General features: G+C 37.9%; 1 protein-coding gene across 4 annotated transcripts in view; it reads left to right on the top strand.

The window, feature by feature from the left end:
* Positions 1-24,749, top strand: part of LOC114046263 (sulfotransferase 1C1) — a 40,325-nt gene that overhangs the window by 13,619 nt on the left and 1,957 nt on the right. For all 4 annotated transcript variants that reach the window (XM_027866547.1, XM_027866549.1, XM_027866548.1 and 1 more), the window contains 5 exons: positions 1,507-1,701; positions 4,346-4,474; positions 6,327-6,424; positions 12,559-12,685; positions 14,084-14,178. In XM_027866547.1, coding sequence (XP_027722348.1) covers positions 1,507-1,701; positions 4,346-4,474; positions 6,327-6,424; positions 12,559-12,685; positions 14,084-14,178 — 644 coding nt within the window. The remainder of the gene's footprint in view (positions 1-1,506; positions 1,702-4,345; positions 4,475-6,326; positions 6,425-12,558; positions 12,686-14,083; positions 14,179-24,749) is intronic.

Here is a 24,749-nt window from a genome sequence, read left to right as displayed (position 1 = left end):
AACAGTACAAACTTTCACCCCAAGGTGGGGAGGGAGGAGCATTTTGTAAAACCAACATAACCAGAGTTGGCCTTATGAGAAGATTAACCACCTGTGTGATAGGATTTCAGGGGAGCTAAGAAACCATGTATCTAAAATGCTTTCCCTCGTTAACCAAAACAGTGCCTAAAATCTCCCCCATTGGAGCCTAGTCTTTACAAGGAGGTATTTCTAAGCCTAAAATCTGAATACGTTACCTAAGAAGAAGAAAAAGGAGTAAGAGAAAAGGGGTACAGGAGCAGAACTGCCCAGTAACTTATTAATACAAATTAATCACTCAGTACACACTCATTTAACAGCTTAACTGAATATCCCAGAAGAAGTGAAGGACTAAGACAAAGGAAATCCAAGTTTCAAGTGAGGAACAAAGAGAAAAATTTAAGACATGGAATACTGGTTGGGGAAAGCAACATGAAATTACTGAGTGCAAGTAAGGACAGGGTTGAAGAAGGGAGGGCTGGTGATAAAAGTGGAGAAAGGGGCACCAAGGATAAGACTTGTCTTCTGAATCAATTCTTATATTTTTAACATATCCATCTTAATTTGCATGAATTACTGAAATAGGAAAGAATAGGGTCCAAATTCTTCCTCTGATACTTGTAGGCCCTTAGCCAATTCACTTCACCTCTATGAGCTTTATGTTTCACATCTATAAAATGAGGAAATTAGACTAGATGTTTTTTCTACCATGGCTTTTATTCTTAATTTTTAAAATTTTCTTTATTTGTCTAAGGAAACTGAGACCCAGAGAGACTTGTGTAAGGTCACAAAGCTGCTTCAAAACATGTGTGTGGGGGGTGGCTAGGTGGTGCAGTGGATAGAGCCTGGCCTTGGAGTCAGGAGGACCCGATTTCAAATCTGGCCTCAGACACTTGACACTTACTAGCTGTGTCACACTGGGCAAGTCACTTAACCCTGATTGCCTCACCAAAAGAAAAAAAGAAAAAAAAAGTGTGTGTGTATGTGTGTGTGTGGATACACACACATATAAACATATATATATACATATATATATACATACCTAAACATACATACGCATATATGAAACTCTGTGTTCCTTTTCTTTTTAAGACTTATCTGTAATTGCAGGAGGAAAATATTTTTCCCTGCTGAGGAAATTTCAACTATCAATAAACAGTTTCTTTTTGAAGGCAAGGGCAGCATGTACTTCACCTCCAGTTAAGGCCAGGCCCAAGTCTAGCCTGCTGGATGAAACCTTGGTCTCTTGACCAAGAAAACCCTTCAACCAACCAAGAGTTATGCTGTTCTTAAAATGATACTATCAAAAACATTATAGAAATAGCAACCTCCCAGCTACAACAAGCCTAGCTTCTCTCCGTTAGGTTTGCATTTTTAAAAACCGTTGAATATTCCTACAAAAAACCTCCTATGTCCTCAAGAAACTGTAAGAAAGAAATTGTTGCAATGGATTTTGGAAAAATGACTGAGGTGCATGTTTTCTTTAAGCAACTGGCAAGTCTCATCACACAATGTCTCTTGAGAAGATGAACTATCTCCAACTGAATGAAGAGCCCCTAAATACAGAAACCAAAGAAATCAACGGGATTCTCATGACCAAGACGATAAGTGATAATTGGGACAAAATTTGGAACTTCCAAGCCAAGCCTGATGATCTGCTCATTGCAACATATGCAAAAGCAGGTAGGTGTGTGGAAATCAAAGGCACAGAGATGAATCTAGCTTTATCAAGTCAGGAAGAAGTGGGCTTCTAATTGATTTCATGTCTATTACAGATCTAGCCCTGGGCAAAATGGCAAAAGTGCCCTACTAGCTTTGTTCACTCCCACCAGCCCCAAGAATTCTGTTTTCCTTCTAACACCCAGTTAAGCTCTTCTTAATTAAAGGAATAGGCTCACTTTTTGGAAAGAAAGAAGAGAAAGAGAGAAATAGTTTTGGAGTAGGAAACAATGGACATGAGACTTAGGATAATAGTTGAGGCACATGTGAGAAGATCTCACTAACCAGACGGTAGCATGTTGGGTTCCTTGGAAGAAGGGGAGTAGAGGTTGAGATGAGGAACCAAAAGGCAGAAGGGCCCTATCTGCAATTTTCCCTAAATTAAGCTTTAGAATTAACATGAATCCATTGTATAAGATAATTGTGCTATATTTTCCAGAATGAAATGGAATAAAATAAAGGTGACCAGCATCAGTCTAGCCCACAGGCTAAGAACAGTTTTACATTATAAATGTTTGAAAAACAATCAAAAGGAGGATGATATTTTGTGAATTATGAAAATTATATGAAATTCAAATTTCATTGTCCATAAATAAAAAGAAAAGAGGTTAAATATAAGTCAGAGGATAGTCCTGTTTTCATCACCTTCACTAAAAGGAAAAGGCTGCTTACAATGGACAAGCATCCCCTCACCTTTTGTCCTCTTAGATGGAGGTAAAGTCAGTGTCAGAGGTAAGACTTCAACTGGGCTCTTCCTAGCACCCAGGCCAGTTCTTTATCTAAGATGTCACAGCTTTCTCTAAGGCACGTAAAGCACTATGTTGAATATAAATTATAAATGTTGTGTTACCATTAAGGATCCCATGAGCTGCTACCTGATATGACAGTTAGCTACAAAGGAAAACCTCCCAATGAAAATAGCAAAATGTGAACAAGGAAAATGACAAAATAGGTTGGAAGTATCTTTTTCTTCTTGCAACAAAATGTATATCATTCCTCTTTGGCCCAATGACTGGACAATGAATTTTCTCTATGAGGTATATAATTCCTTTTCCCCATCTCAGCCCCCAGATTTACAAAATGGAAACAGATTTTTTTTTTCCCTCTATGAATCGAGATATGCCCTTAGAACAGATCAGGACTCACTGAGGCCCAGCTCCTCAGGGACAATCCATAAAGCCATCAGTCCTCTTAAGGGACGTCTTTACCATCCCCATAATTATTGTAGCCAGGTGGAATCTCCTCTGTCTGTGCCAGCCAAAGCCACTTCATAACTTAATACAGTGATCAAAAGTTCAGAATGAAGCTATGTGTGTATAAAAGCCGACAATAAGGAAAGAATTTTACATACAGAATACACTTGGGTACTTTTTCTTTCTTTTCTGCTTCTTCTTCTGACTTCTTGAAAGTGAAAATTCTCATTTTCCATTCTCTTAACGCTTCCATTCAGCGTCTTCCAGTCTGTATTTAAAGAGTAAACCAAAGAAACTTTTTTTTAAAAGATGACAGAGAGCACTTTTGCTGCTCTAATTTATTAAAAATCTAAGACAAAATAAAGAATAGATCAAGTCAGAACCTTCTTATGGGAGACCTTTGGTTGGTCTAACAAACTTTATGTGCAAGTTAATTTGCATTGCAAACTCACTATCTGCAATAAGTTTGCATGCATTTGGGAGAATTCAAGATTCTAATACAAGGCCCTCCACAGTCTAGCTCCCACCAAACCCCAAATACCACTTAATTTTTTTCCACTACTGCATCTTTTTCCAATCAAATTAGATTACCAGCCATTTCCCCAAAAGTCATGTTGTGCCTTTTTTCCTACTGTTTTCTCCTTCTCTTGGAATACATCCCTCCCACGTCCCTCCTAAAGTTCATCATTCAAGACCAATACCAAAAGCTGGCCATCCTCTTGAAGCCTGCCATGATAACAGCTACATGTGATCCATGTGATTTTGTGCAAGTCCTTTAATTGCTGTGAGTGTTAATCACAATCTGTAAAACAATGTTCTCTGAATTCCCTTCCATATCTAGATGCATGATCCCATGATCTTTCTTTCCTTCAAGAATATTGCCATTCTTTGCTTGTACTACTGCAATATATACTGTAGACTTAGAGCTAGACAGGATTTTAAAGTCATTCAGTCCAACCATTTCATTTTATAGATGCCTTGTCTCTTATTTATTTATTTATTATTTTTCTTTTAAAATAAATAATAAATGTGATTTCATCTTTGTAGGGAAGTTCCAGTGTGGAAAGTCTCTTCATCAATAGTGATCAACAATATATCTGAGACTTGACTGGGTTATCGTTCCACCAGACTGTGATCTCCTTCCTAAAACATTGCATCTCCCCCAAAGCCTAGCACAGTGCTCTAGACATAATGGGCTCTTACTAAATGCTTATTGAGTGAATTGGCTGAATCTTTTATTTCATAATAAATGAATGCTATTATTCACATTACTCATAATATTATTCTATAATATATTTCTCATATATTGCCTTGCAGATAACAAGTGCTTTCATTTGTTGAATGAATAAATGGATTATGCAGGGTTAAAATACGCTTTAAATAGGTAGGCTAAATAATAGTCCAAATTCTTTCAGGTACGACCTGGACACAAGAGATTGTGGATATGATCCAAAATGAAGGGGATATAAAGAAGTGCCAACGAGCTAACACCTTTGATAGGCATCCTTTTCTTGAGTGGGTTCTGCCTCCACCCCTCAATTCTGGTAAGTTTGCTCAACTAAAATTGGATTAGCCTCAAAATTAGGGTCCTGAACCTATTAGCCTTTTCTGGAAAAGAGCTCTTTCCAAAACCACAATTCAACTTCCTGTTTTAAAAATATGTGCCTATGGATCATTATAAGCCTCTTTTTTACCACAGAAATTTTCTCTTAAAAAGGCTATTAATAGATTCTTTTCAATTCTACTTAGATATGCTTTTCCATTATGTTGGTGAATTTATCCCATTTATGTTCAGAGGTATGATTGTTAATTGTTGATGTCCTTCCATCCACTTCTCTTACATTTTTCCTTTCTTTTATCTCATCCCCTTCTTTACAAAAAGGAGGCAGTAAATGGATGAGGAGAAGGTGTTTGCCTGACATTTGTGATCTATAAATGAAACAGGGTGTATCTATTCCATTGCAGTTCTTTTCTATCTTATCGATTTCATATTCTATCTTATCCTTTCTATCCTATCTATCACAGATTTTTTTTGTTTTTTGTTTTGTTGCTAGGCAATGGGGTTAAGTGACTTGCCCAGGGTCACACAGCTGGGGAGTGTTATATATCTGAGGCTGGATTTGAACTCAGATCCTCCTGACTCCAGGGCTGGTGCTCTATCTACTGCACCACCTAGCTGCCCCACAGATTTTTACTCTCAGAAAATAATTCCAAGTTTATGCACTAGTTGTGGTAGTCCTGAAGCACTCTCTTTAAAATGAGAGTATATTTTCTATCGCCATGTCATTGATAATACAAAAACAAGTGGGATTAAGACATAATAATATTCAGAAAACAGTGAGGTCATCCTATTATACTTCACGCTGTTTCAGCTCCACAACTTACACTTAAATGGATCACACAGAGAGCAATACACGTGTGTTTGTGTGGATGCATATATGTATTATGTACATGCATGTTTGCATATATACACACATGTGCATATGTATATATGTGTATATATGGCAGTATAAATCTAGAAAATTAAAAGCATCTTAGGAATAAGGATTAAAATCCTACCATCCAGCATGCTGTCTATAGGCCATATATAGCCCACCTAAGATTTTTAGTTTCAAAAAAAAAAGTTTTCCCTTATTGGGAAGCAAACATATTTGAACTAGCTTAAAGACCCTAATCAGCTGCCCACTACTACCATCGATTGTATAACTTACTCCTCTTCGACATCATGCTAGCAGATTTGAATCTATCAGCAATTACTATAGAGGCTAAATTTAATTATATCATTAAATTAATAAAGCCTTGAGTCATATGAATTTCTGGTCAGTATCAAAACCACTGAATAACTAGGACCCCTATGGGCTAAAGCAATGCATTCGGGTCATGGGTAAGAGCCACTAAAATCCAACATTATACCCTCCTTCCTCTCGTACAGGCTTCTTATCTTCTGTTGCCCTCTTTCTATTCCCCATTCTAGGGTTAGATTAGCACAATGGATAGTCAAATATTTCTCAAATGATATTAAAGACACAGATCTCATATGTTTCCCTGGGCCCTCAAAGCTAACTCTTATCTGATGACCTTGTGCTTATGTCAAGGAGCAGAGAACTATCTGCTGATTTATATCAACTGTACTGCTAGTGCTGTTGCTGGCATTGATGGTAAATCATCTTCATGTCACAGGAGTTAATATCTGTAAAGTGCTTTGGAAATTTTAATGTACTATACAAATGCCAGCTATTACTATTATTGATATTCAGAAAGGAGGACAAGACAGTCAAAAATAATCACTTTATACACAGTAAAAACTTCTTTGGAATGTCTGTGAAGCACTTACACAAAAACTTCATAGCAGAGGAAATCTGAATGACATCTAAATGACACTACACTATTTTGCAGGTCTGGATCTAGCTATTAAAATGCCTTCTCCAAGAACACTGAAAACACATCTACCTGTCCAGATGTTACCACCATCTTTCTGGGAACAAAATTCAAAGGTAAGATCAGCCAGTAATTCAAATCTGTCTTGCTCAGCATTAACTTGTATTCTAGAGAACAGCAAGCAAGTCTTTCTTAAAAAGACTCATCTAGCGGCTATGCATGGTAGACAACAGTACCTTCACAATGCCAAAGACTTGCATCCAATTTTCATCATACAGCATACTGAGAGTGGAGTTCTCCAGTCAAAAGTCTTCTTTCATTGACTGTCTTTGGGTCAGGTTCCACTTTGCTTTATTCTTAACATTCTCTCTGACTTTGTATATAGAAAACAACTCAAACAAAGAGTGTGGAGGAAATGCCACAAAATTTAGAAATATTTGCTTATATATGGAGAGGTATCATTGTGTAGTCATTAGGGAGTCAGCCTTAAAGTCAGGAAGACCAGATTTCAAGTCCTGCCTTTAACATATCCAAGTTATAGGACCCCGGATAAGTAACTTAACCTTTCAGTACACCAGGCAACTCTCTAAGACTCTTAGTTGAAAAGAAGGTACTAACCCACAGAAGCAGAGAGAATCCCTTCACCTGAGAATTCTAAACCAATGAAATCACTGTTCAGTTCTTTCAACTTGTGATCAGTCCTTGGTAAGCAAATGTAATAGCTGCTTCAAAATTAAGATATGAAGAGGTTTTATGTTTTATTTAATTTAATTTTATCCTTGGTGAGCAAATATAATAGCTGCTTCAAAATTAAGTTATGAAGAGGTTTTATGTTTTATTTAATTTAATTTTCTTTTTTTTCCAAATACCAAGCATGTGTTTTCTCTCCTTTGTACCTTCTTTCTGAGTATGAAAAAAAATAATAAAACCTTTAAAACAAACATGTATAGTCAAGCAAAGCAAATTTTCATATTAGCTATGTTCAGAAATGTGTGTCTCATTTTGCATTATTAGGCCATTGCCTCTCTGTCAGAACACAGGTAGCATTCATCATCATTGGTCCTCTGGAAACATGGTTATTCTCTCAATCTATCCATTTCATCATTTCTTATGAAATATTATTATTCCATTGTATTCATACATGTTGCTTTGTTCAGTCATTCCCCAATTGATAAACACACTCTTAGTTTCCAGTTCTTGTCCGCTAAAAAAGAACTGTTATCAATATTTTTGTACATATGAGTCCTCATTCTCTTTATCTCTTTGGGGCATAGGCCTAGTATTGGTATTCCAGAGTGAAAAGGTATGCATTGTTAGTAACTTTGGAAGAATGTTTCAATTTTTTTCCAGAACAGCTGTAGTAATTTACAGCTCCTTCCACATGCCTCTTTTTCCACAGCCCTTCCAACAATTGTTATCTTTTGTTACCCTCATCAAACTGATGGGTATGAGAAGGAACCTCAAAGCTGCTTCAGTTACTCTGACCCTCAATATTAATGATTTGAAATGTTTTTTGCATATGGCTATCAATAGCCTGAATTTATTCCTTTGAGAACTGCTTGTTCATATACTCTGACCATTTATCAATTGTTACCTCTTAAAGAGGAAGATGAAGAAGAATATGGGACATGGAATCTGAAGAGACCTGGATACAAATACTGACACTAGTTAGCTGTATGACCAAGAGAAAGGCACTAAATTTCACTGAGTCTCAGCAGCCTCATTAGCAAATTTGGGGCAACAATACCTATAATACTCCTAGTACTTGACTCAGTGTTGTTATGAAAGCTTAATGAGATAATGTATGTAAAGCACTGTGTATATGTCAGCTATTATCATGAGTTTGCTACCTAGAAGCATGATACAAGCATCTAGAAATGTACATGTGTTGGTCGTTATCAGGATTAAAACTTTCATATACATATATAGTAGCTTTAAGAGATCATCTAGTCTAATCCCAGGAACCTTCTCAGGCTGAGAGAAAAGTAAAGTGACTTGCCAAGGTCACACAGGTAGTAAGTGATCACTCTGAGATGGAACTGAATGTAATTATGAATAATCCACATTGCATGAAAGAAGACAGAGTCACACAGTAAAACACAATCATGAGGGAGCAATGGGAATATTTGGACCAAAGAAGACAAGGCATAAAGAAGCAGAAGGAGGAAGATCTCAAAGTTGGGGTGTAAGTTAAGATTAGAAACCTAGTTTCAAAATTCCAAATCTAGTCCTTTTTCCAATGATCTACCCTGCTTCTAAGGATCAGACAATGGTGAAGTAGTGAGACACAGAATAATGGCATCCCTTAGGAAAAGTAAAGATGATATTCATTAAAGTGTGAGGAGTTCCTTTATCTCTTCTTCACTATTTCACTGAGCCAACGCAGGTGATCAAATTAGACTCAAAGGCAACTAGGGAAGAATATGAGTATAGCACCTTCTCCCTCTCTCTTTCAGCTCATCCCTGCCTGCTTACAAGCACCAATCCACTACACAGATGACTTGGGAATTATGAAACAGATATCTCAAGTGGACCCATCATTCAACTAAGACTCTAAAGGGTCTTTTTGATCTTATAATTGTGGGGAAAGTTGTAGTGAAAACTTACCTACAGTGTTGGAATTCATGATAGAGAAATTGTCAGATCTCTAAATTCTAAATACTTTTTTCTGCCTTTACCTAGTACTAGATAAAGATTCTCATATGGATAAAAAGGAAAAGTTTCCCTTCTATTACAGTCCACAATCTGCAGATGACATTCTGCCATCTCTCATGTGCCCCAAGTCTTTAAACAATCTTGTGTGGGGAATGTGGGATAAAGAAAGTGGAGTATAAGGAAGAAGTATAGTCTAGCTATCCCACTATTCCTACTCCAAAAAAAATCTAGAAAACACACCAGACCAAATTCTGATCAGAAAATCCAGGAAAAAGATCACACTGAGCTATTTTTTCTACCCACATCACCTTAGAAAGATAAACAGAAATGTTTGGGAACACTGAAAGATTGTAGGTCCCCAGACTGACTTGTCTCTGAGGTTCTGAAATAACATGACACTCAATACCACATGAAAGCTGTAGACAGACTTACAAGACCCAAAGCTCAGTGCAGACATTTCTTCCCCCACCCTCAGAAGTCCACAGAACCCAGTTCTAATAAAAAGTCCAGAGTCAAGAAGTGGGCTAGTAGAATAATCAAATTAATAAAGAATCACAGCATAAAGATAATTATGTCTATGGAGAATCTGGAAAAAAAGCCCAGAAAAAGAGAATAAATTGAAGTAGTCAAGCAAAGCCTCAAAAAAAATGGACAGAAGTTCAGCCAGAATTCCTGGAAGATATAAAGCCAGAGTTATTTTATTTAAGTGCTAAAAATGTTTTTAAAAACCAAATGATGGGGGCAGATAGGTGGCACAGCAGATAGAGCACCAGCCTTTACACATAACACTCACTAGCTCTGTGACTCTGGGCAAGTCACTTAACCCCAAATGCCTCACATTCAAATGATAGTAGAAGAGGAAAAATGAGAAAATAAATTGAAATTGTGGAAGATATGGAAAGAGAATTGACAGGTTGGAACAAGAGATAGGTACAAACTTTACCAAAACTTTACTAAAGAAAATAACTTCCTGAACGTTAGAATGAGCCAAAGCTAATGAATTCATGAGACTTCAAGACATATCAAAGCAAAATCAAAAGTCAGAAAAAATAAAAGAAAATGCCAGAATCAATTGAATTTAGAGGCAAATTCTACCAAATATTTAAAGAACAACTAACTCCAATACCATATAAATTCTTTGAGAAAATATGAAAAAAAAACTCCAGATTATTTCTATGACAAAAATGTGTCTTGATACCTAAATTAGGGAGAGTCAAAGCAGAGAAAAAATAGTATAGACCAATTTCTTTAATGAATATTTAGGCAAAAAGTTTAAACACATTAACAAGGAGACTATAGCAACACATCAACAACTTATGTACATATAAGTAATAGGTGTCCAATAAACAACATGCATAGCAAAGATTACCCATTATAGCTAGATTAAACATATTTATACCAGGAATATAGGGCTAGTTTAGTATTAAGAAAACTATAAACATAATTGACCATGTTAATAACAAGAATAACAAAATCATATTACGTCAATACATACAGAAAAAGGTTTTGACAAGATAGAATACCGATTCCCTAGAAAGCATGGAAATAAGCTGAAAATATCCTTAATTTGATAAGCAGTGTCTATCTGAAAACCAAGAGCCAGAATTATCTGTAATGGGGATAACCTTGAAGCCTTTCCAATAAGGTCAGCGGTAAAGTGGAGATGTCCATTATCACCATTACCATTTAACATAGAGCTAGCAATGCTAGTTATCACAAATAAAATGAGAGAGAGAGAGAGACAGAGACAGAGACAGAGAGACAGAGACTGAAGTAATCAGCACAGCCAAGGAGAAAACAAAATCATAACATCTGCAAATAATATGATAGTTTGCTCAGAGAAACTTAGAGACTTAGTGAAAAAACTAATTGAAACAATTAACAATCTCATCAAAGTTGTAGGGTATAAAATAAACCCACATAAATCATTAGCATTTCTGTACATTGCTAACAAAACTCAATGGGAAGAAATAGAAGGAGAAATTCCATCTGAAATAAATACAGAGAGTATGAAATACTTGGGAGTCTAATTGTCAAGATACCCAGAAAGTACCTAAACACAATTACAAAACACTTACACAAATAAAGAAAGATCTAAATATCTGGAAAAAATAGTTGTTCGTGGTAAGTGAATATAATAAAATGACAATATTGATTAAATTAATTTTCTCATTCATTGCCATGCCAATAAAAACAATACATGAATGCTTTCTAGAACTAGAAAAAATAATGAATAAAATTCATCTGAAGGGAGGACAAAGGTCAAGAATATCAACAAAGTTAATGAAAAAGTGGAAAAGAAAAGGGCATGGCAGAACCAGAACTCAAACTCAAACTATAATACAAATCTGTAATCATTAAAATAATTTGGCACTGAATAAGAAATAGTAAGCTTGATCAGTGGAACAGATTATGTACACACATACACACACAAACATCATACAGGTGCAAATATATATGTGTGTGCACAAATGAACACAGAAGATTAGTGTTTGATAGACATAAAGATCCCAGATACTGGGGCAAAAACTCACTATTCAACAAATTTTATTAGGAAAACTGGAAGGCAGTCTATCAGAAACTAGGTTTAAACCAACATCTCAAACCATATGCCAGGTTAAAAGTTCAAAATGGGTATGTGATTTAGAAAAGAACATTGGTATTATATAAAAATTAGAAAAGCATAGATGCCTGTCAGATCTATATTTAGTGGTAGAATTTATAACCACACAAACAATAAGGAGGTTCACAGGAGGTAAAATGGACAGTTTTAATTACATATTAAATTTTTTTTGTACAAACAAAACTAATGCAGCCAAAATTAGAAGAGAAGCAGGAAACTGGGAGGGGAATCTCTGCAGAAGGCTTCTCTGATAAAAGTCTTTTTTATATGCTATATAGAAGGACCTGAGGCAAATTTATAAGATGAAGAGCCATTTGCCAATTAATAGTCAAAGGGTATGTAGGCAGTTTTCAGAGGAAGAATTAAAAGCTATCAGTAACCTTACCCAAAAATGTTCTAAATCACTAATAATTAGAGAAGCAAAAATCAAATCTCAAATTGCAAAGTTGACCAAAAATTCTGGGAATATGGGGAAACAGGTATATGAATGTGATGGAATACTATTGTGTTGCAAGAAATTATGAAGGTGGTGGTTTCAAAGAAACTTGGCAAGATTTGTATGAATTCATGCACGTGAAGGGAGCAGATCCAATAAAACAACTTATGTGAAGCAAGATAACTTTTAAAGACTTAACGCTGATCAACAAAATAACCAAGCATAATTCTGGAAGTCTCATAATTTAACATGCTACTTGCTTCCAGATAAAGAAGTGGTGGACTCAGAGGTAATACTGAGGCATCATTTTGGACTTGACTAATGTAAGGATTTATTTTGCTTAACTTTACATATTTGTAATGAGTTTTTTTTCCTTGCATTTTCAATGGAGAGGGCAGAGAATTCAGTTGAAATAAAATTGAATTAAAAACCAAACCATTTTTAAAATAATTGCTAATAATAAACATGAATATTCCTCTCATATTTTCTTTTTCACTGCCTTTCATGGGCTTCACCTACATCTGTGTCCACCACAGATAATCTACGTGGCAAGAAATGCAAAAGATTCCCTGGTATCTTATTATCATTTCTCAAGAATGAATAAAATGCTACCTGACCCAGGTACCTTGGAAGAATTCATTGAGGAATTCATGAATGGGAGAGGTGAGTGGAACTAGATCTGTGGTCACATGATTCATCAATCACCTGACATTAGCACTAACCAAAGGAGGACGTTTTCTAATTGTATTTGTATACTGTTTTCAGCAATATAATCAGACTTCCTCAAAAATCTGATTCTACAAATTATTCAAAGTGGAATCAAAATTACTTATAATTTCTTTTCCAAAACAATTTGCTGGTCAATAACAATTATTGAGAACCTACTCTACGTAGAACATTGTCTAGGATATGGGAAGCTAGCATTTTCATAGTTACAGTAATCTTAGAACTTCTGCTAGAATTAGTAACAACCATATGGCCTTGGCAAATCTTCTAATCTCTCTGACCCTCAGTTTCTTCATCTATAAATCTAGGATCATGCCTCTTATATTTATCTCTCAATTGTTGGAAGGATTGAATGAATAAGAAGATATTAGCCTGGTATAATGTAAGGAGCTCAACCTCTATGAATACATATTCCAATGGATATACAATCTCACTGATTTGAAAGGTTCTTCCTATAGTATAGACTGCAACTCATCCGTCTTTCTATCATATCACCCTGCCTGATCCTATATCACTCTAAGTATAAATAATATGATCAAGGACACAAAGGTAAGAATGAGCATGAAGAACTGTCAAGAGTGAGCTGACAAGTAGAAATTTCCCTATATAGGCAATTACTGATGAATTAGCATTGTTCCCAACATTCCCACCATGATGCAGAGAATGGAATATTTTTAATAGAGGAATTTTCATTGGTTGTGACCTTCACTTCAGCCTTCTTTGGGTATGTACACACAAGTTCTGAACCAATTGTTGACAAAATAGACCATGCATAAAAGACTGAAGATGCTGGAGGTGAAGTGAAATGTCAGGATACTTTTAATAATTATATATTGCTGGTGGGCAGCTACATGGTACAATGGCTAAGGCATGAGGCCTGGAGTCAGGAAGATGAGTCTTCCTGACTTCAAATTTTTTACTGTGTGACCCTGTTTGTCTCAGTTTCCTCATCTGTAAAATGAGGTAGAGAAGGTAATGGCCTACCATTCCAGTATCTTTGCCAAGAAAACCCCAAATGGGGTCACAAAGAGTCAGACACAACTGAAATGACTCAACAACAACAAACTGTATGAATATACACACATATTCACTTACATATGTATTGTTCTTTCTGGTACAAAGAACAATTTGTGATCCTTGTGATATTGTTTCCTCGTTGAATTTACTAAAAATTCTCATCTAGCCTTCCAGGTGATGTTTTCCTTTTACAAGCAGTCAGTAAAGGTCAACCACAGTGACTGAGTATGTACTTTGTCAGGCTGTACGATATGAGTCATCATTCTACAATTAGCATAACTGATGCTAATTGTTCTGTTTTCTTCCATTCACCTCCAGTGCTCTGGGGTTCCTGGTATGATCATGTGAAAGGATGGTGGGATGCAAAAGAAAAACACCCCATTCTTTATCTGTTCTATGAAGACATGAAAGAGGTAGGTAATAATTTACATGTTCCTGGACCCAACAAGCTTTGTTTCAGAATTACAGAATTACAGTGAAAAGGGTCCTCAGGGCCAGAGAGTCCAAGGATGCCAGATGCCATGTCTAAAAGGTGTTCAACCTTTTCTTAAAAACCTCTAAACGAGGGAGAACTCACAACTTCCTAAGGCAGTCCATTTTACACTTCAATAGCTCCAGTTGTTTGGAAGACTTTGCTACATCAAGGCTTATCTGCCTCCTCTGCCCTCTAGGGCCCAGTAGAATAAATGTAATCCTTCTTTCAGTGATAGCCCTTCCAGCACTTACACATAGCTATTATTTCCCTTCCTAAAGGAAAATTAATTGTTTCCAAGTTTCTATAATTTTTTATGACATTGTCTTCCTGAAAAGGAAGCTTCCAACAATAATTGCCTGTTAGGACTCCCAATGATATTAAGATTTCTCACAAAATGCCTACGAGTTGAATTTTTTCTTTCCATAATTTTTGCCTCATTCCCTTACCAATTCCTCTTCCTCCTTAATTACGAGTTAACCAAATACTTTCCATTTTTAAATTTTTCTTAGTCTAATACTCAGTTACCAACTCATCCCTAATTTCTTATGGTTACCTTGTCCTACACTCTATGTCACTCACTTCTCTTCAGATTACGAATGAATGAATGAATGAATGAAAAATAAGTAAGCACTTACTATGTGCTAAGCACTGAGGATACAAACAAACAAAAATCCAGATAGCCTTGCTCTCAGGTAGCTTATTTGTAACTGGGGTATAAGGGTGGGGAAGACAACATGTAAAAGACAGTTCACCTGCAGAGCCACTGGAAAGGGACAGAAATCTTGAGGGTGCAGTGGTAGGGAAGAAGCTGGTCAGGTAGAGATTGTGCCCATGAAGCTCTTTGAAGTCTGGGACTGTCTTTTTGGGGAGCAGGTTTGTTTTTTTTTTACTTCGATTCCCCAGAATCTAGCACAATAAATGCTTAATGGATTTAATTGAATTGAATCATGTAATACAGGCTTCTTTGCCTACACATACTTGAATGGGTTTGATTGCAGCCATAAATCTCATCATTAGTGATGATGATACCAAGTAATATACCTAAACAGAGTAGTGGAAGTCTCTCAAAGTCACACTGATACTATATCATTCACTCATTAACACACATTTATTAAAAGCTTATTATGTGCCTGGAATTATGTGGGGGCTTTAGTGATTCAAAGTCAGAACAAAAAACAATCTTTCCTCTTAAGGAGTTTATGTTTTACTCAGGTTAAATAAGAAAAACAAGACAAACAGATAATTAAGCACAAGATATATACAAATTAAAGACACAGAAATGGGGTGGAAGGCAGGAGAGTCACAAGAGATAGGCAGTAAATATTTTTGTTGTTTTTCAGTCATTTTCAGTCATGTCCAACTCTTTTTGATCCCACTTAGGGTTTTCTTGGCAAAGATATTGGAGTGGTTTGCCACTTCCTTCTCCAGTGGCAAACAGAGTTTAAGTGACTTGCCCAAGGTCACATAGCTAGGGAATTTCTGAAGCTGGTTTTGAACTCATCTTCCGAACTCCAAACCAAGGATTCTATCCATTGAGCCAGCCTAGCTGTTTTAAAAGGCTAAGCCTTCATTAATATCATTTTATATGACTATAAAAGCTGTTAGATTTAGAAGGATATTTTACAGTTTAATCCTTTACCTTGGCATTCAAGAGCTGCCACAATCTGACTCCAATCTACAATTTCTCCATTGCTTCTCATTTTTCCACTATACCAATCTATTCCTCTAGCTAAATTAGTCTACTTAATATCCCTGAAAAACCCATATGTATTCCTGCTTCTGTGGTTTAATTACTTCCTCTCCCTTGCTACTCTGTGACAGTTCTCTCTACCTTCAAAGCCTAGCTCAAGTTTCATATCTTCTATTCAGTCTTTAGAACCAACCTAGCCCTCTGTTTAGCTTCCTCTGAACTCCTGAAGCAACACTGTCTGCCTCATGTAGCCTTGTGTTGTCATGTTCTTTTTTTATGAAATACTCTATTTCCCCAATTTGATTTCAAGTTATTTGAGGCCAAGTAAGCACCTTATACATCTTTGTATTCACATCTACCATGGCATCCTGGACAGAGGCTCAGTAAATGTTTATTCATCAATTGAGTTGTGCTAATGTTAACAATTTTCTAAAGAGAGATCATATACATGTACACGCATGCACATACACTTTAATACAAACATGTATACTGCAAAATTTTTCTTTCTAAACTGACTTTTATTTAGTGCACATGTTTGGGGATCATATAATACCTCACTTCTATGAACTTCCAAGCACTTATGGATTGACAAGTCTAGGTGGAATGGACCTGTACCTGTCCCTTAACTGTGGGCTCAGCTTAGAGAGAAAGGAAAGAATAACGAAGAGGATTAAATATCACAAGACCTCTTCGTTTTAGAACCTTCTACTCTCTTCTAATAAATGACTACTATGAATAAACCATAAGTTGGACCTCATTGCTTATAGTTTAATCAGAGTGACACCAGGAGGTTTTCCTAAACTGTACATCTCCATTTCTGTGGATTGGTGGTTAGTATGCTAGAATTACCCAAATTCTCATATATAAATCCTATTATCTCTCATAGAAATCCAGATCCACTTCTTTGTACCTTACTCTGGATTCTGGTTCTGGAGTTAAACAATCTTGGTTCATCCTATATATATATTGCATTGACAAATCATGTCATTTCTCAGATATGACACTCCTTTTATCCAATCACACTGTCACCACCCTAGTGTATACCATCATTACCTCTCACCTGGAATATTGCAATAGTCTTCTAATTGGTCTCCCTTCCTCAAATCTCTTCCCACTTGCCATTAGACTGTAAATTGCTTGAAGGCAAGAACTTTCTTTTGCCTTTCTTTTTATCTTTTTATATGTGCCTGATACATAATAGGTACTTAATAAATGTTTGTTGACCTATTATTGACTTCAATCTATCCTCCACTTAGCTACCCAAGTGATACTCCAACCCATGTCATCCTCCTACTCTTTAAAGTCCATGGTTCCCTATTACCTCTAGAATTGAATATCAAGTCCTCTAATTGCCATTTAAAACCCTTCATATTCTGACCCCTTCCTATCTTTCTAGCCTTTGTACAGAATACTCTTTGATCTAGTTACACTGGATTATTTGACATTACCCACACAGAACACCCTCAACTCCATGCCTTTGCAATGGCTTAACCATGCCTGGAATGCTCTCCCTCCTCACTTCTACATTCTGCCTCTCTGGCCTCATTCAAGACTTAACTTAAATCTGACCTCCAGCAATAGATCTTTTGCATCCCCCCCCCCCCCCGAGCTGCGAGTGTCTGCCAGGTTCTGAGATTACTTTCCATCTAGTCTGTATATATCTGGTATGTGCCTATTTATTTGCATATTTTCTCCTCCATTAGAATGTACATTCTTTGAGGGTGGGAACCATGTGTTTGCCTTTCTTGTATCCCCAGCAAGTAAACAAGCATTTATTAAGCATTTACTTTGTGCTAGCCACTGTGCTAAGCACTAGGGAAATTGGTGGTTAGTTGTTGTCCTTTGTTCTCAAAGAGGACCAAAATGACATCATTATACTAGAGTCGAGTTTTAGTGTGTCTAACTGACAAAGTTGAACAGACCAATATGAGCTCAGAATGTTCTACCACAGGTTGGGCACAAATAGTCCAGAACATTTGGGGTGGATTCTAGTATTAGTGGAATACACAGTCCCTATCCTCAAGGAGCTCAAATTTAATGAGAGAAAACAACACATAAAAGGAAGCTAAAAAGCTCAAAGCATGATAGAATAAGAGAGTCAGGAGTGGACCTGGAGGGAAAGGAAGATACAGCTGACCTGAGTGCTTTTGTTAAAATGGAGGTTTTGGGAGGAGCCAGCCAATCAGAGGAATGGGTCCAAAAGATAAAGGAAACTTCTCTTGTGAGAAACCCAGAAGTAAAGTGAACTACCTGGCTGTGAAAGACTTTATGGCATGGAAAAGAAAGTCTGCAGAGTCTAGAGTATAGCCTGGAGAGGAGGCCTTGGCACAAGGCAAACATTTAATGAACATGTATTGGGAACTAGAACCAAGGTGGCAGGAAGTCTAGCACTTGAGAGTGGTAGAAAGCAGTAAAGACATATGTTTTTAAAAAAAAAAGCACTCAGCACAGTATCTGACACTAATAGGTGCTATTTAAATGCTTATTCTTTTCCTTCCCTGCTCCACAAAACTCTTCCAGTCACATCTAAAAAATTGTGACCAACAAATTCTGATGGAGAAATCCAGAAAGATTCAGTAAGACATTTGTCCAGTCCAGCTTGGCACTGGGAAACAGACAAGGAGATCTATAATGGGAACAGGATGGGGCCGATAGCATACTGCCCTTGGAGCACTCTAGCACTTAGGGAGAAGCAAGAGGAGGTTCCAGACCATCACCAGGACATCATACTGTGGTGGATACAGATATAAACAGGCAACACTGTCACCTTCAGCCCAGTTCCAGCTCACAGATTCTGGGTGGAGTAGGAAGAGGACTTGCCCTCAGGGGTGGCATTCTCATGTAAGGAGAGGAAGTTCAGCAGTAGTAGTATGACCCAAACACTAAGCACAGAGCTCAGGTTTATTTGCAGCATGTAGCCCACCCTGAATTTTAGCAAGGCAGGAATTCTAGACTAAAGGGGATCCTACAGTTCTAACACTCTGACAATAGAGCTTTCCAGACATCTGAAAAGGGATGAATCCAGTAATAGTCTGTTCTTTCTCAGACCTAAATCCAGATGAAAAACCTGCAGACTTCAGACCAGGGGGACAGAAATCAGACTTTGCCCCAGATCAGACCACTTTGGGAGTATTTAAAGTTCAGGTCTCCAGCTTGTCCCTGAGAACCTAGAATAGCATAACACTCAACTAAAGAATGCAGCAACAGGACCAGCTCAGACCAACCCTCACATAGAGTCCAAAGTCAGGAAGTAAAATGGAAGAGTGAGCAAACAGAAATATGTTTCATTCAATGATGAAGGAGGGAAAGGGGAAAGGGTAAAGTTAGGAAGGGATTGGCTCTAAGCAAAACAGACTCTAAGGACGTACAAAAATATCAATAATTCTTTTGAGGTGACAAAGAATAGCAATCTGAGGGAGGACCCATAAACTGGGGGATGTATGAACAAGTTATAGTATACGAATGGCATGAAATAGTCTTCTACTGAACTTTTAGTGTAATGGCTAACTGTTGTGGTCTGAGAGGTTGAGACCCCTCAAAGATTGAAGTACAGCACAGGGTTGTCTGGAATGAATTCACAGACTCTAGCATTCTTTAAGCCAAGGTGGCAAAGATTTATTGTTACACTTTTCAGTGGGCAAGGATTCTTAAGGAACCTGCAAGAGACTGAGAATGGAGCTAGGGTTTATATGGAAAAGGGCATGGGAAAGGAATGCCAGGGACACTGATGAGGTAATCTAAAGGTCCAGGTGTCTTTGGGAGCTATGGATGGGAAAGTACAGGGAGTATACCAGACAGGGAGGAAGATGACAGAGGTATGGATCTTGGGAGTCTGGCAGGAGGAAGAGTCCTTGGGCCAGCCAAGGACAAAACTCCTTGGGTTAGGCAAGGCATCCCTCTCTCTCTGTCTTGATGAGAGAATGCTCTGCAACAAGGGAAAGCTTTCTCACAAGACAGGAACTTACTAAGGAATTGGGAGGCTTCCAGAGACATGATCTGAGGGCTGGAGCCTGAGCAGCCAGCACTCTCTCACCCAGCTTTGTGTAGCTGCACCAGGAAGAGAGATAAGAGTCGTGCTGGGGACCATGCATGAGTAATTGCTAGGCACAGAGTCCTTGAGCTGGGGAGTGATTGTCAGAGACAGTGTTTCTGAGACTAGGGAGAAATTGGGGTCCAAGCACAAGCATTCAAGCACCCCATCATTCCCCCTTAAACAAATGGGACCCAAAATCTTTCGGGGTAAGGGACCTTCGTCCCTTTAGCCAGTGTCTGGAACTTTGCTGATGCCAAATCCAAGGGGTGATGGGTTGTGATCTTGGACAGAGCAGTCATCTGGAATTGGAGGGCACTGAGCCTGGAGGAGACAAATCTGAGAAGATTAAGCAGACAAGGGCCAAAAAGAAGCAAAAAGAATATAATCAGGAGTGGGACAAGAATAGGAGTTAACACAGAGAGAAGCCAGGATTCCCAAGAAGAGAATGACCTTGGTGTACTAAGGTTTTCATAAATGTCTCACATTCAATTAGCTTTGTTCTAGTACACTTTTGGTATGGAGTTCCACCTGTTGAAAGTTGTTAATATACATATAGCAGGAGGTACTGGCCAGGGCACAGATACCTCTACTAAGCAAGTAGATAATCCAAAGCTATTTGATAATCCAGGACCACATTTGCCAGGGAATCCAGAGGCTGCTGAATGTCCCGGGGACTATAAGCTGTGTCATTTGCCAATTGGTGAATGGTGCCTGTCAGGTTTGAAAGAATGAACTCATGTCGTAAATGTCCGTACCAAGACATGAGATACTCTGTTCCCTTTTTAAGGTACCAGAGGGAACATTGTGCCAGAATCCATGCTTCACTCTTGTTAGGGGGGAGGGACTAGGTGCAGTAATACTGAAAATGGTCACAGGGGGTGCCAAAAATCCAAGGGAGCACACAACAAAATCCTTACAAGGTGTTAAACATTGAGTGGTTAGAACAACAGTCCTGGGGTCCTGCCAAGTGGTGGCATTTTGCTTTACTTCTTCTCCAGAATCCTCACCACCTGGCCCACCATCCCACAAAGGAAGGAATATCCCTTAGGGGTACAGATGGGGCCTGTTTGTAAAAGGTACTGAGCATGGATGCCCCATGGATCAGTGTGATTGCATGCTAATATTCCAAGTAAGAGAGAAACTTTCAAAAGATCAACAAGAGTGTGATAGCTAGAAGGGGACTGTAATATTGTGTGTCAACTGAGAAGAGAAGATTAAATAGGGAGAGCCTACCAGGAGAGTGGCAGGAGAAATTCGGTCATAGGTGCAAGTAGGGAGTGTTCCCTCAGAACAGCTGGTACAGCTGGGAGAGGTAAAGTTCTGGGGACACTCATCACTGTAGGCATCCTTACAGGTGGTTCAAGTCAGGAGACCAGCAGAGACATTTACAATCCCTCCCCTGACAGGGGTCTTTACCTGTACAGTGGCCGTAGAACTTGTCTCCCAAGCAAGGGAATATTTCCCTGTTGAGAAACAGGGTGTTAGAAAAATTTTCCCATAAAGGAGTACAGAACAAAAGGGGTGGCAAAGACCTCTGAGTTGGTTACATTAGGGAGGGGGTTTCTTGCAAAAACTGCCTTAAACAAAAGAGGTTCCTAACTTTAACCTCACAGCTGAATAGATACACAAATTTGTTGCACAAACTTGTTTATCCTTCTCCAATTATACTTCAGAAATTGAATCTTTTACATATGATAAATTCAAACACTCATTTTAATCTTACTTAGGCCATGGGATGACTACAAATTCAGATTAAAACAGCAAGATTTCACATACTTACATTGTGCTCATGTCTTTTACTGACCACTTGCTCTGATCACAGAAATCTACTATAAAAGGAAAAGGTGGGGACATGTGACATACCAAATTTGACAAGACAGAACATCCTTAGCTCTGTTTGAATTCAGAAAACAGTCACAGTTCTCCAATCATGCAGTACCCATTTCACATCATAGCCAGACTCAAGAATAGTCAGATGGGAAACATTCCTTCTCAAAGAAACATAATGGGGAAACTGAGCCAGGAGGATCCCATCCTAGATTGAGGCTAAGATTGCCCTCACAGCTTTTTCCCAAATGAAGACCTCCACCTGTTAACAGTACAGGATCACATTCCCTCTCAGTATCTTGTGGCATTTCTCTTAGATACTGATTTAATGTAGATAACTATACCCAAATTCAAACTCAAAACAAAATTAGTTATAGTCCCAAGAGCCTTTTACCTCAAACAGCAAGTTTCACTAATCAAAGCTTAAAGCCAGATACAGTTAATTTTACTCCCAGGCATTGCAATGAGCAATAAAGATTTACCAGGACTCACATACATAAGAGATTTCACTTAACATCTTTCTTTCTCAAATTTAAACTTGTCCTGGTGTAAAAGCCAATCATTAGAAATCATTTCTATACACTTGCAAATTCTCAGCAAGTTAAGTTCATTATTCAGGAACTCTATAACCCAAACAAGTTCTTTTCTAAGGGCAGATGACCTTGCCCACACAGTTGGTTTCCAGGGACCTTGGCAAGTTTTCAAAATACGGGGAATTGCCTTGTACCCCAGGGAGGAGCTAATCTTGGTGCCCCTGCCTGCTGACCCCCATATCCCAAGGAGGACTGTTTTGAATGGGCAGAACCAAGCTGGATAAGGCTTTTACCCAATCCCCTCCTTTTCACACAGTAATCAATTAACTATTCTAGGTTTTAACACTAAAACAGTAACTTCAAATAAGTTAGTTAACAATCTTATAGCTTTCATAAGTGATAGTCAAATTGTTTTAGCTATAAGCTCTTCTTTAATTACAGGTAAAGGTGGAAACACCTAGTTTTCTAAATGGCAGTTATAAAGCATTATAAGACAGGGTTAGCAGGGCTGACAAAATAATATAACTGGTTTTACACAGCTTTTCCACTGCCCTTTAGTTTCTTTCAGTTCACACTTTAATAACATCCAAATTATGAAAAGCTGATTGACATAACTGATAAAAGTTTACCAATTTGAAACAATATATGTGTTTAAAACTTAAAACAAACACATTACCAATCAGATGACTCCAACTCTGTTGAATGCATTTCCAAATTTCCTTACATAGAAAATAGGGCATCTCTTCACCATTGACATTGTATACTGGTCACACATAATTAAGGAACTAATAATAATAGGAGTTAACATTTATAATATCTGCCCTCTGCCAGGCATTGTGTTAGGCACCTTCCAATCATGTGAGATAAACTGAGGTAACTTGCTTAATGTCACCCAGTTAACAAATTCAGATCCATACATTTTCCCAATTTACCTTAGTGCCAAAAGTATAATAAATTCTGACTTAAGCATTAAATTAAGAACATCATATTTCATTTAAAATATTACCAGAATAAATTAAATTACCTTTTGGTTGTGTTCTGGTACACAAAAACTTTTCTCTTTTATGTGAGGCAGAAAAGTGCTACCTTTCTTTTTGATTTGAGGGGAAAAAGTTCCCCTTTCCTTTCTTGACTTTCTCTCCACATTTAAAACTTGGCCAGAGTTAGAATGCAAAGAGAAAGAGAGAATTTTTTTCCCAACAATTCTCCAAAGTTTCAAAACCTTTTACACTCAAACCCTCTGTTCACACTGTTCATGCAAATAGATTATGCTTTCCTTTCTACACATACCTCTCTCATTCCTACATGCTTAAACTTTCTTGCCTTTCCTTCTACCTACTTATCCCTCTGATGGACTTTGATTAAAGTCCCTTTAAAACTGCATATATCTTATTTCTTTCTACTTCTGACCTGACACTTTGAGGATCCTTCTCGACTTGCCTTTTACCAATCATATAACCTAAATAATAAAGCATTTTTCTCTCTTTCTCTCTCCCATCCACTTGCTCCTCTGAGGCTGCTGTAATCAGGGAGGGACAGGGGGAGAGAAGGAAAGCAACATTCCAGCTGCAGCCTTGGGATCCTACTCTTGCTAACCTGGCTGCAAAGGGCATCAAATTACACATGGACACTCACTCATACCACATAGACACAAACACAGAACAGATACAGATGACAGGGAGAATCCAAAAGCTCAGAGAAACTTGTCAGAAATCCCCTGCACAAATCAGACAATTTTTTTCATGGTGCCAGATCATATGGAGACCAGGCAAAATTTTCCTTAACGTCTTGGAGACTTAGCTTTCTCCAGTTCTGTAAAAGATAACATAGGGGCAAATCTCGAGATGTAGAGGGAGATTGGCCCATCCTCTTTGCCTACAAGCCTAAAAAGAAAAAGAAGAAGAAGGACTTGCTCCTGTAGTCTACTCACCTTGACCAGTGTCCTGGTGAGGGAGAAAAAACCTGCAGAAGTTCCCAACAAGGCATCCCCTTGTCAAGAGGGAAATTTGCAAGAGCCTGTTGCAGGCTCAACCCAAGTCCCAGCAAGCCTTCAACCCAACTACAGGGCAGAAGGAAAGAGAGGTTTACCTTGATTTGGAGAAGGCTTGAGACTTCAGACAAGCCCCACATTGGGCACCATAAATTTTGCAGTCTGAGAAGTTGAGACCCCTCAAAGACTGAAGTACAGGACAGGGTTGTCTGGAATGAATTCACAGACTCTAGCATTCTTTAAGCCAAGGTGGCAAAGATTTATTGTTATGCTTTTCAGTGGGCAAGGATTCTTAAGGAACCTGCAAGAGACTGAGAATGGAGCTAGGGTTTATATGGAAAAGGGCATGGGAAAGGAATGCCAGGGACACTGATGAGGTAATCTAAAGATCCAGGTGTCTTTGGGAGCTATGGATGGGAAAGTACAGGGAGTATAC

This window comes from Vombatus ursinus, unplaced genomic scaffold (assembly GCF_900497805.2).
Source record: "Vombatus ursinus unplaced genomic scaffold, bare-nosed wombat genome assembly UNPS02014781.1, whole genome shotgun sequence".
Taxonomy (NCBI): Eukaryota; Metazoa; Chordata; class Mammalia; order Diprotodontia; family Vombatidae; genus Vombatus; species Vombatus ursinus.
The sequence above is the reverse complement of the archived record's forward strand: the minus strand, read 5'-3'. Positions and strand labels throughout refer to the sequence as shown.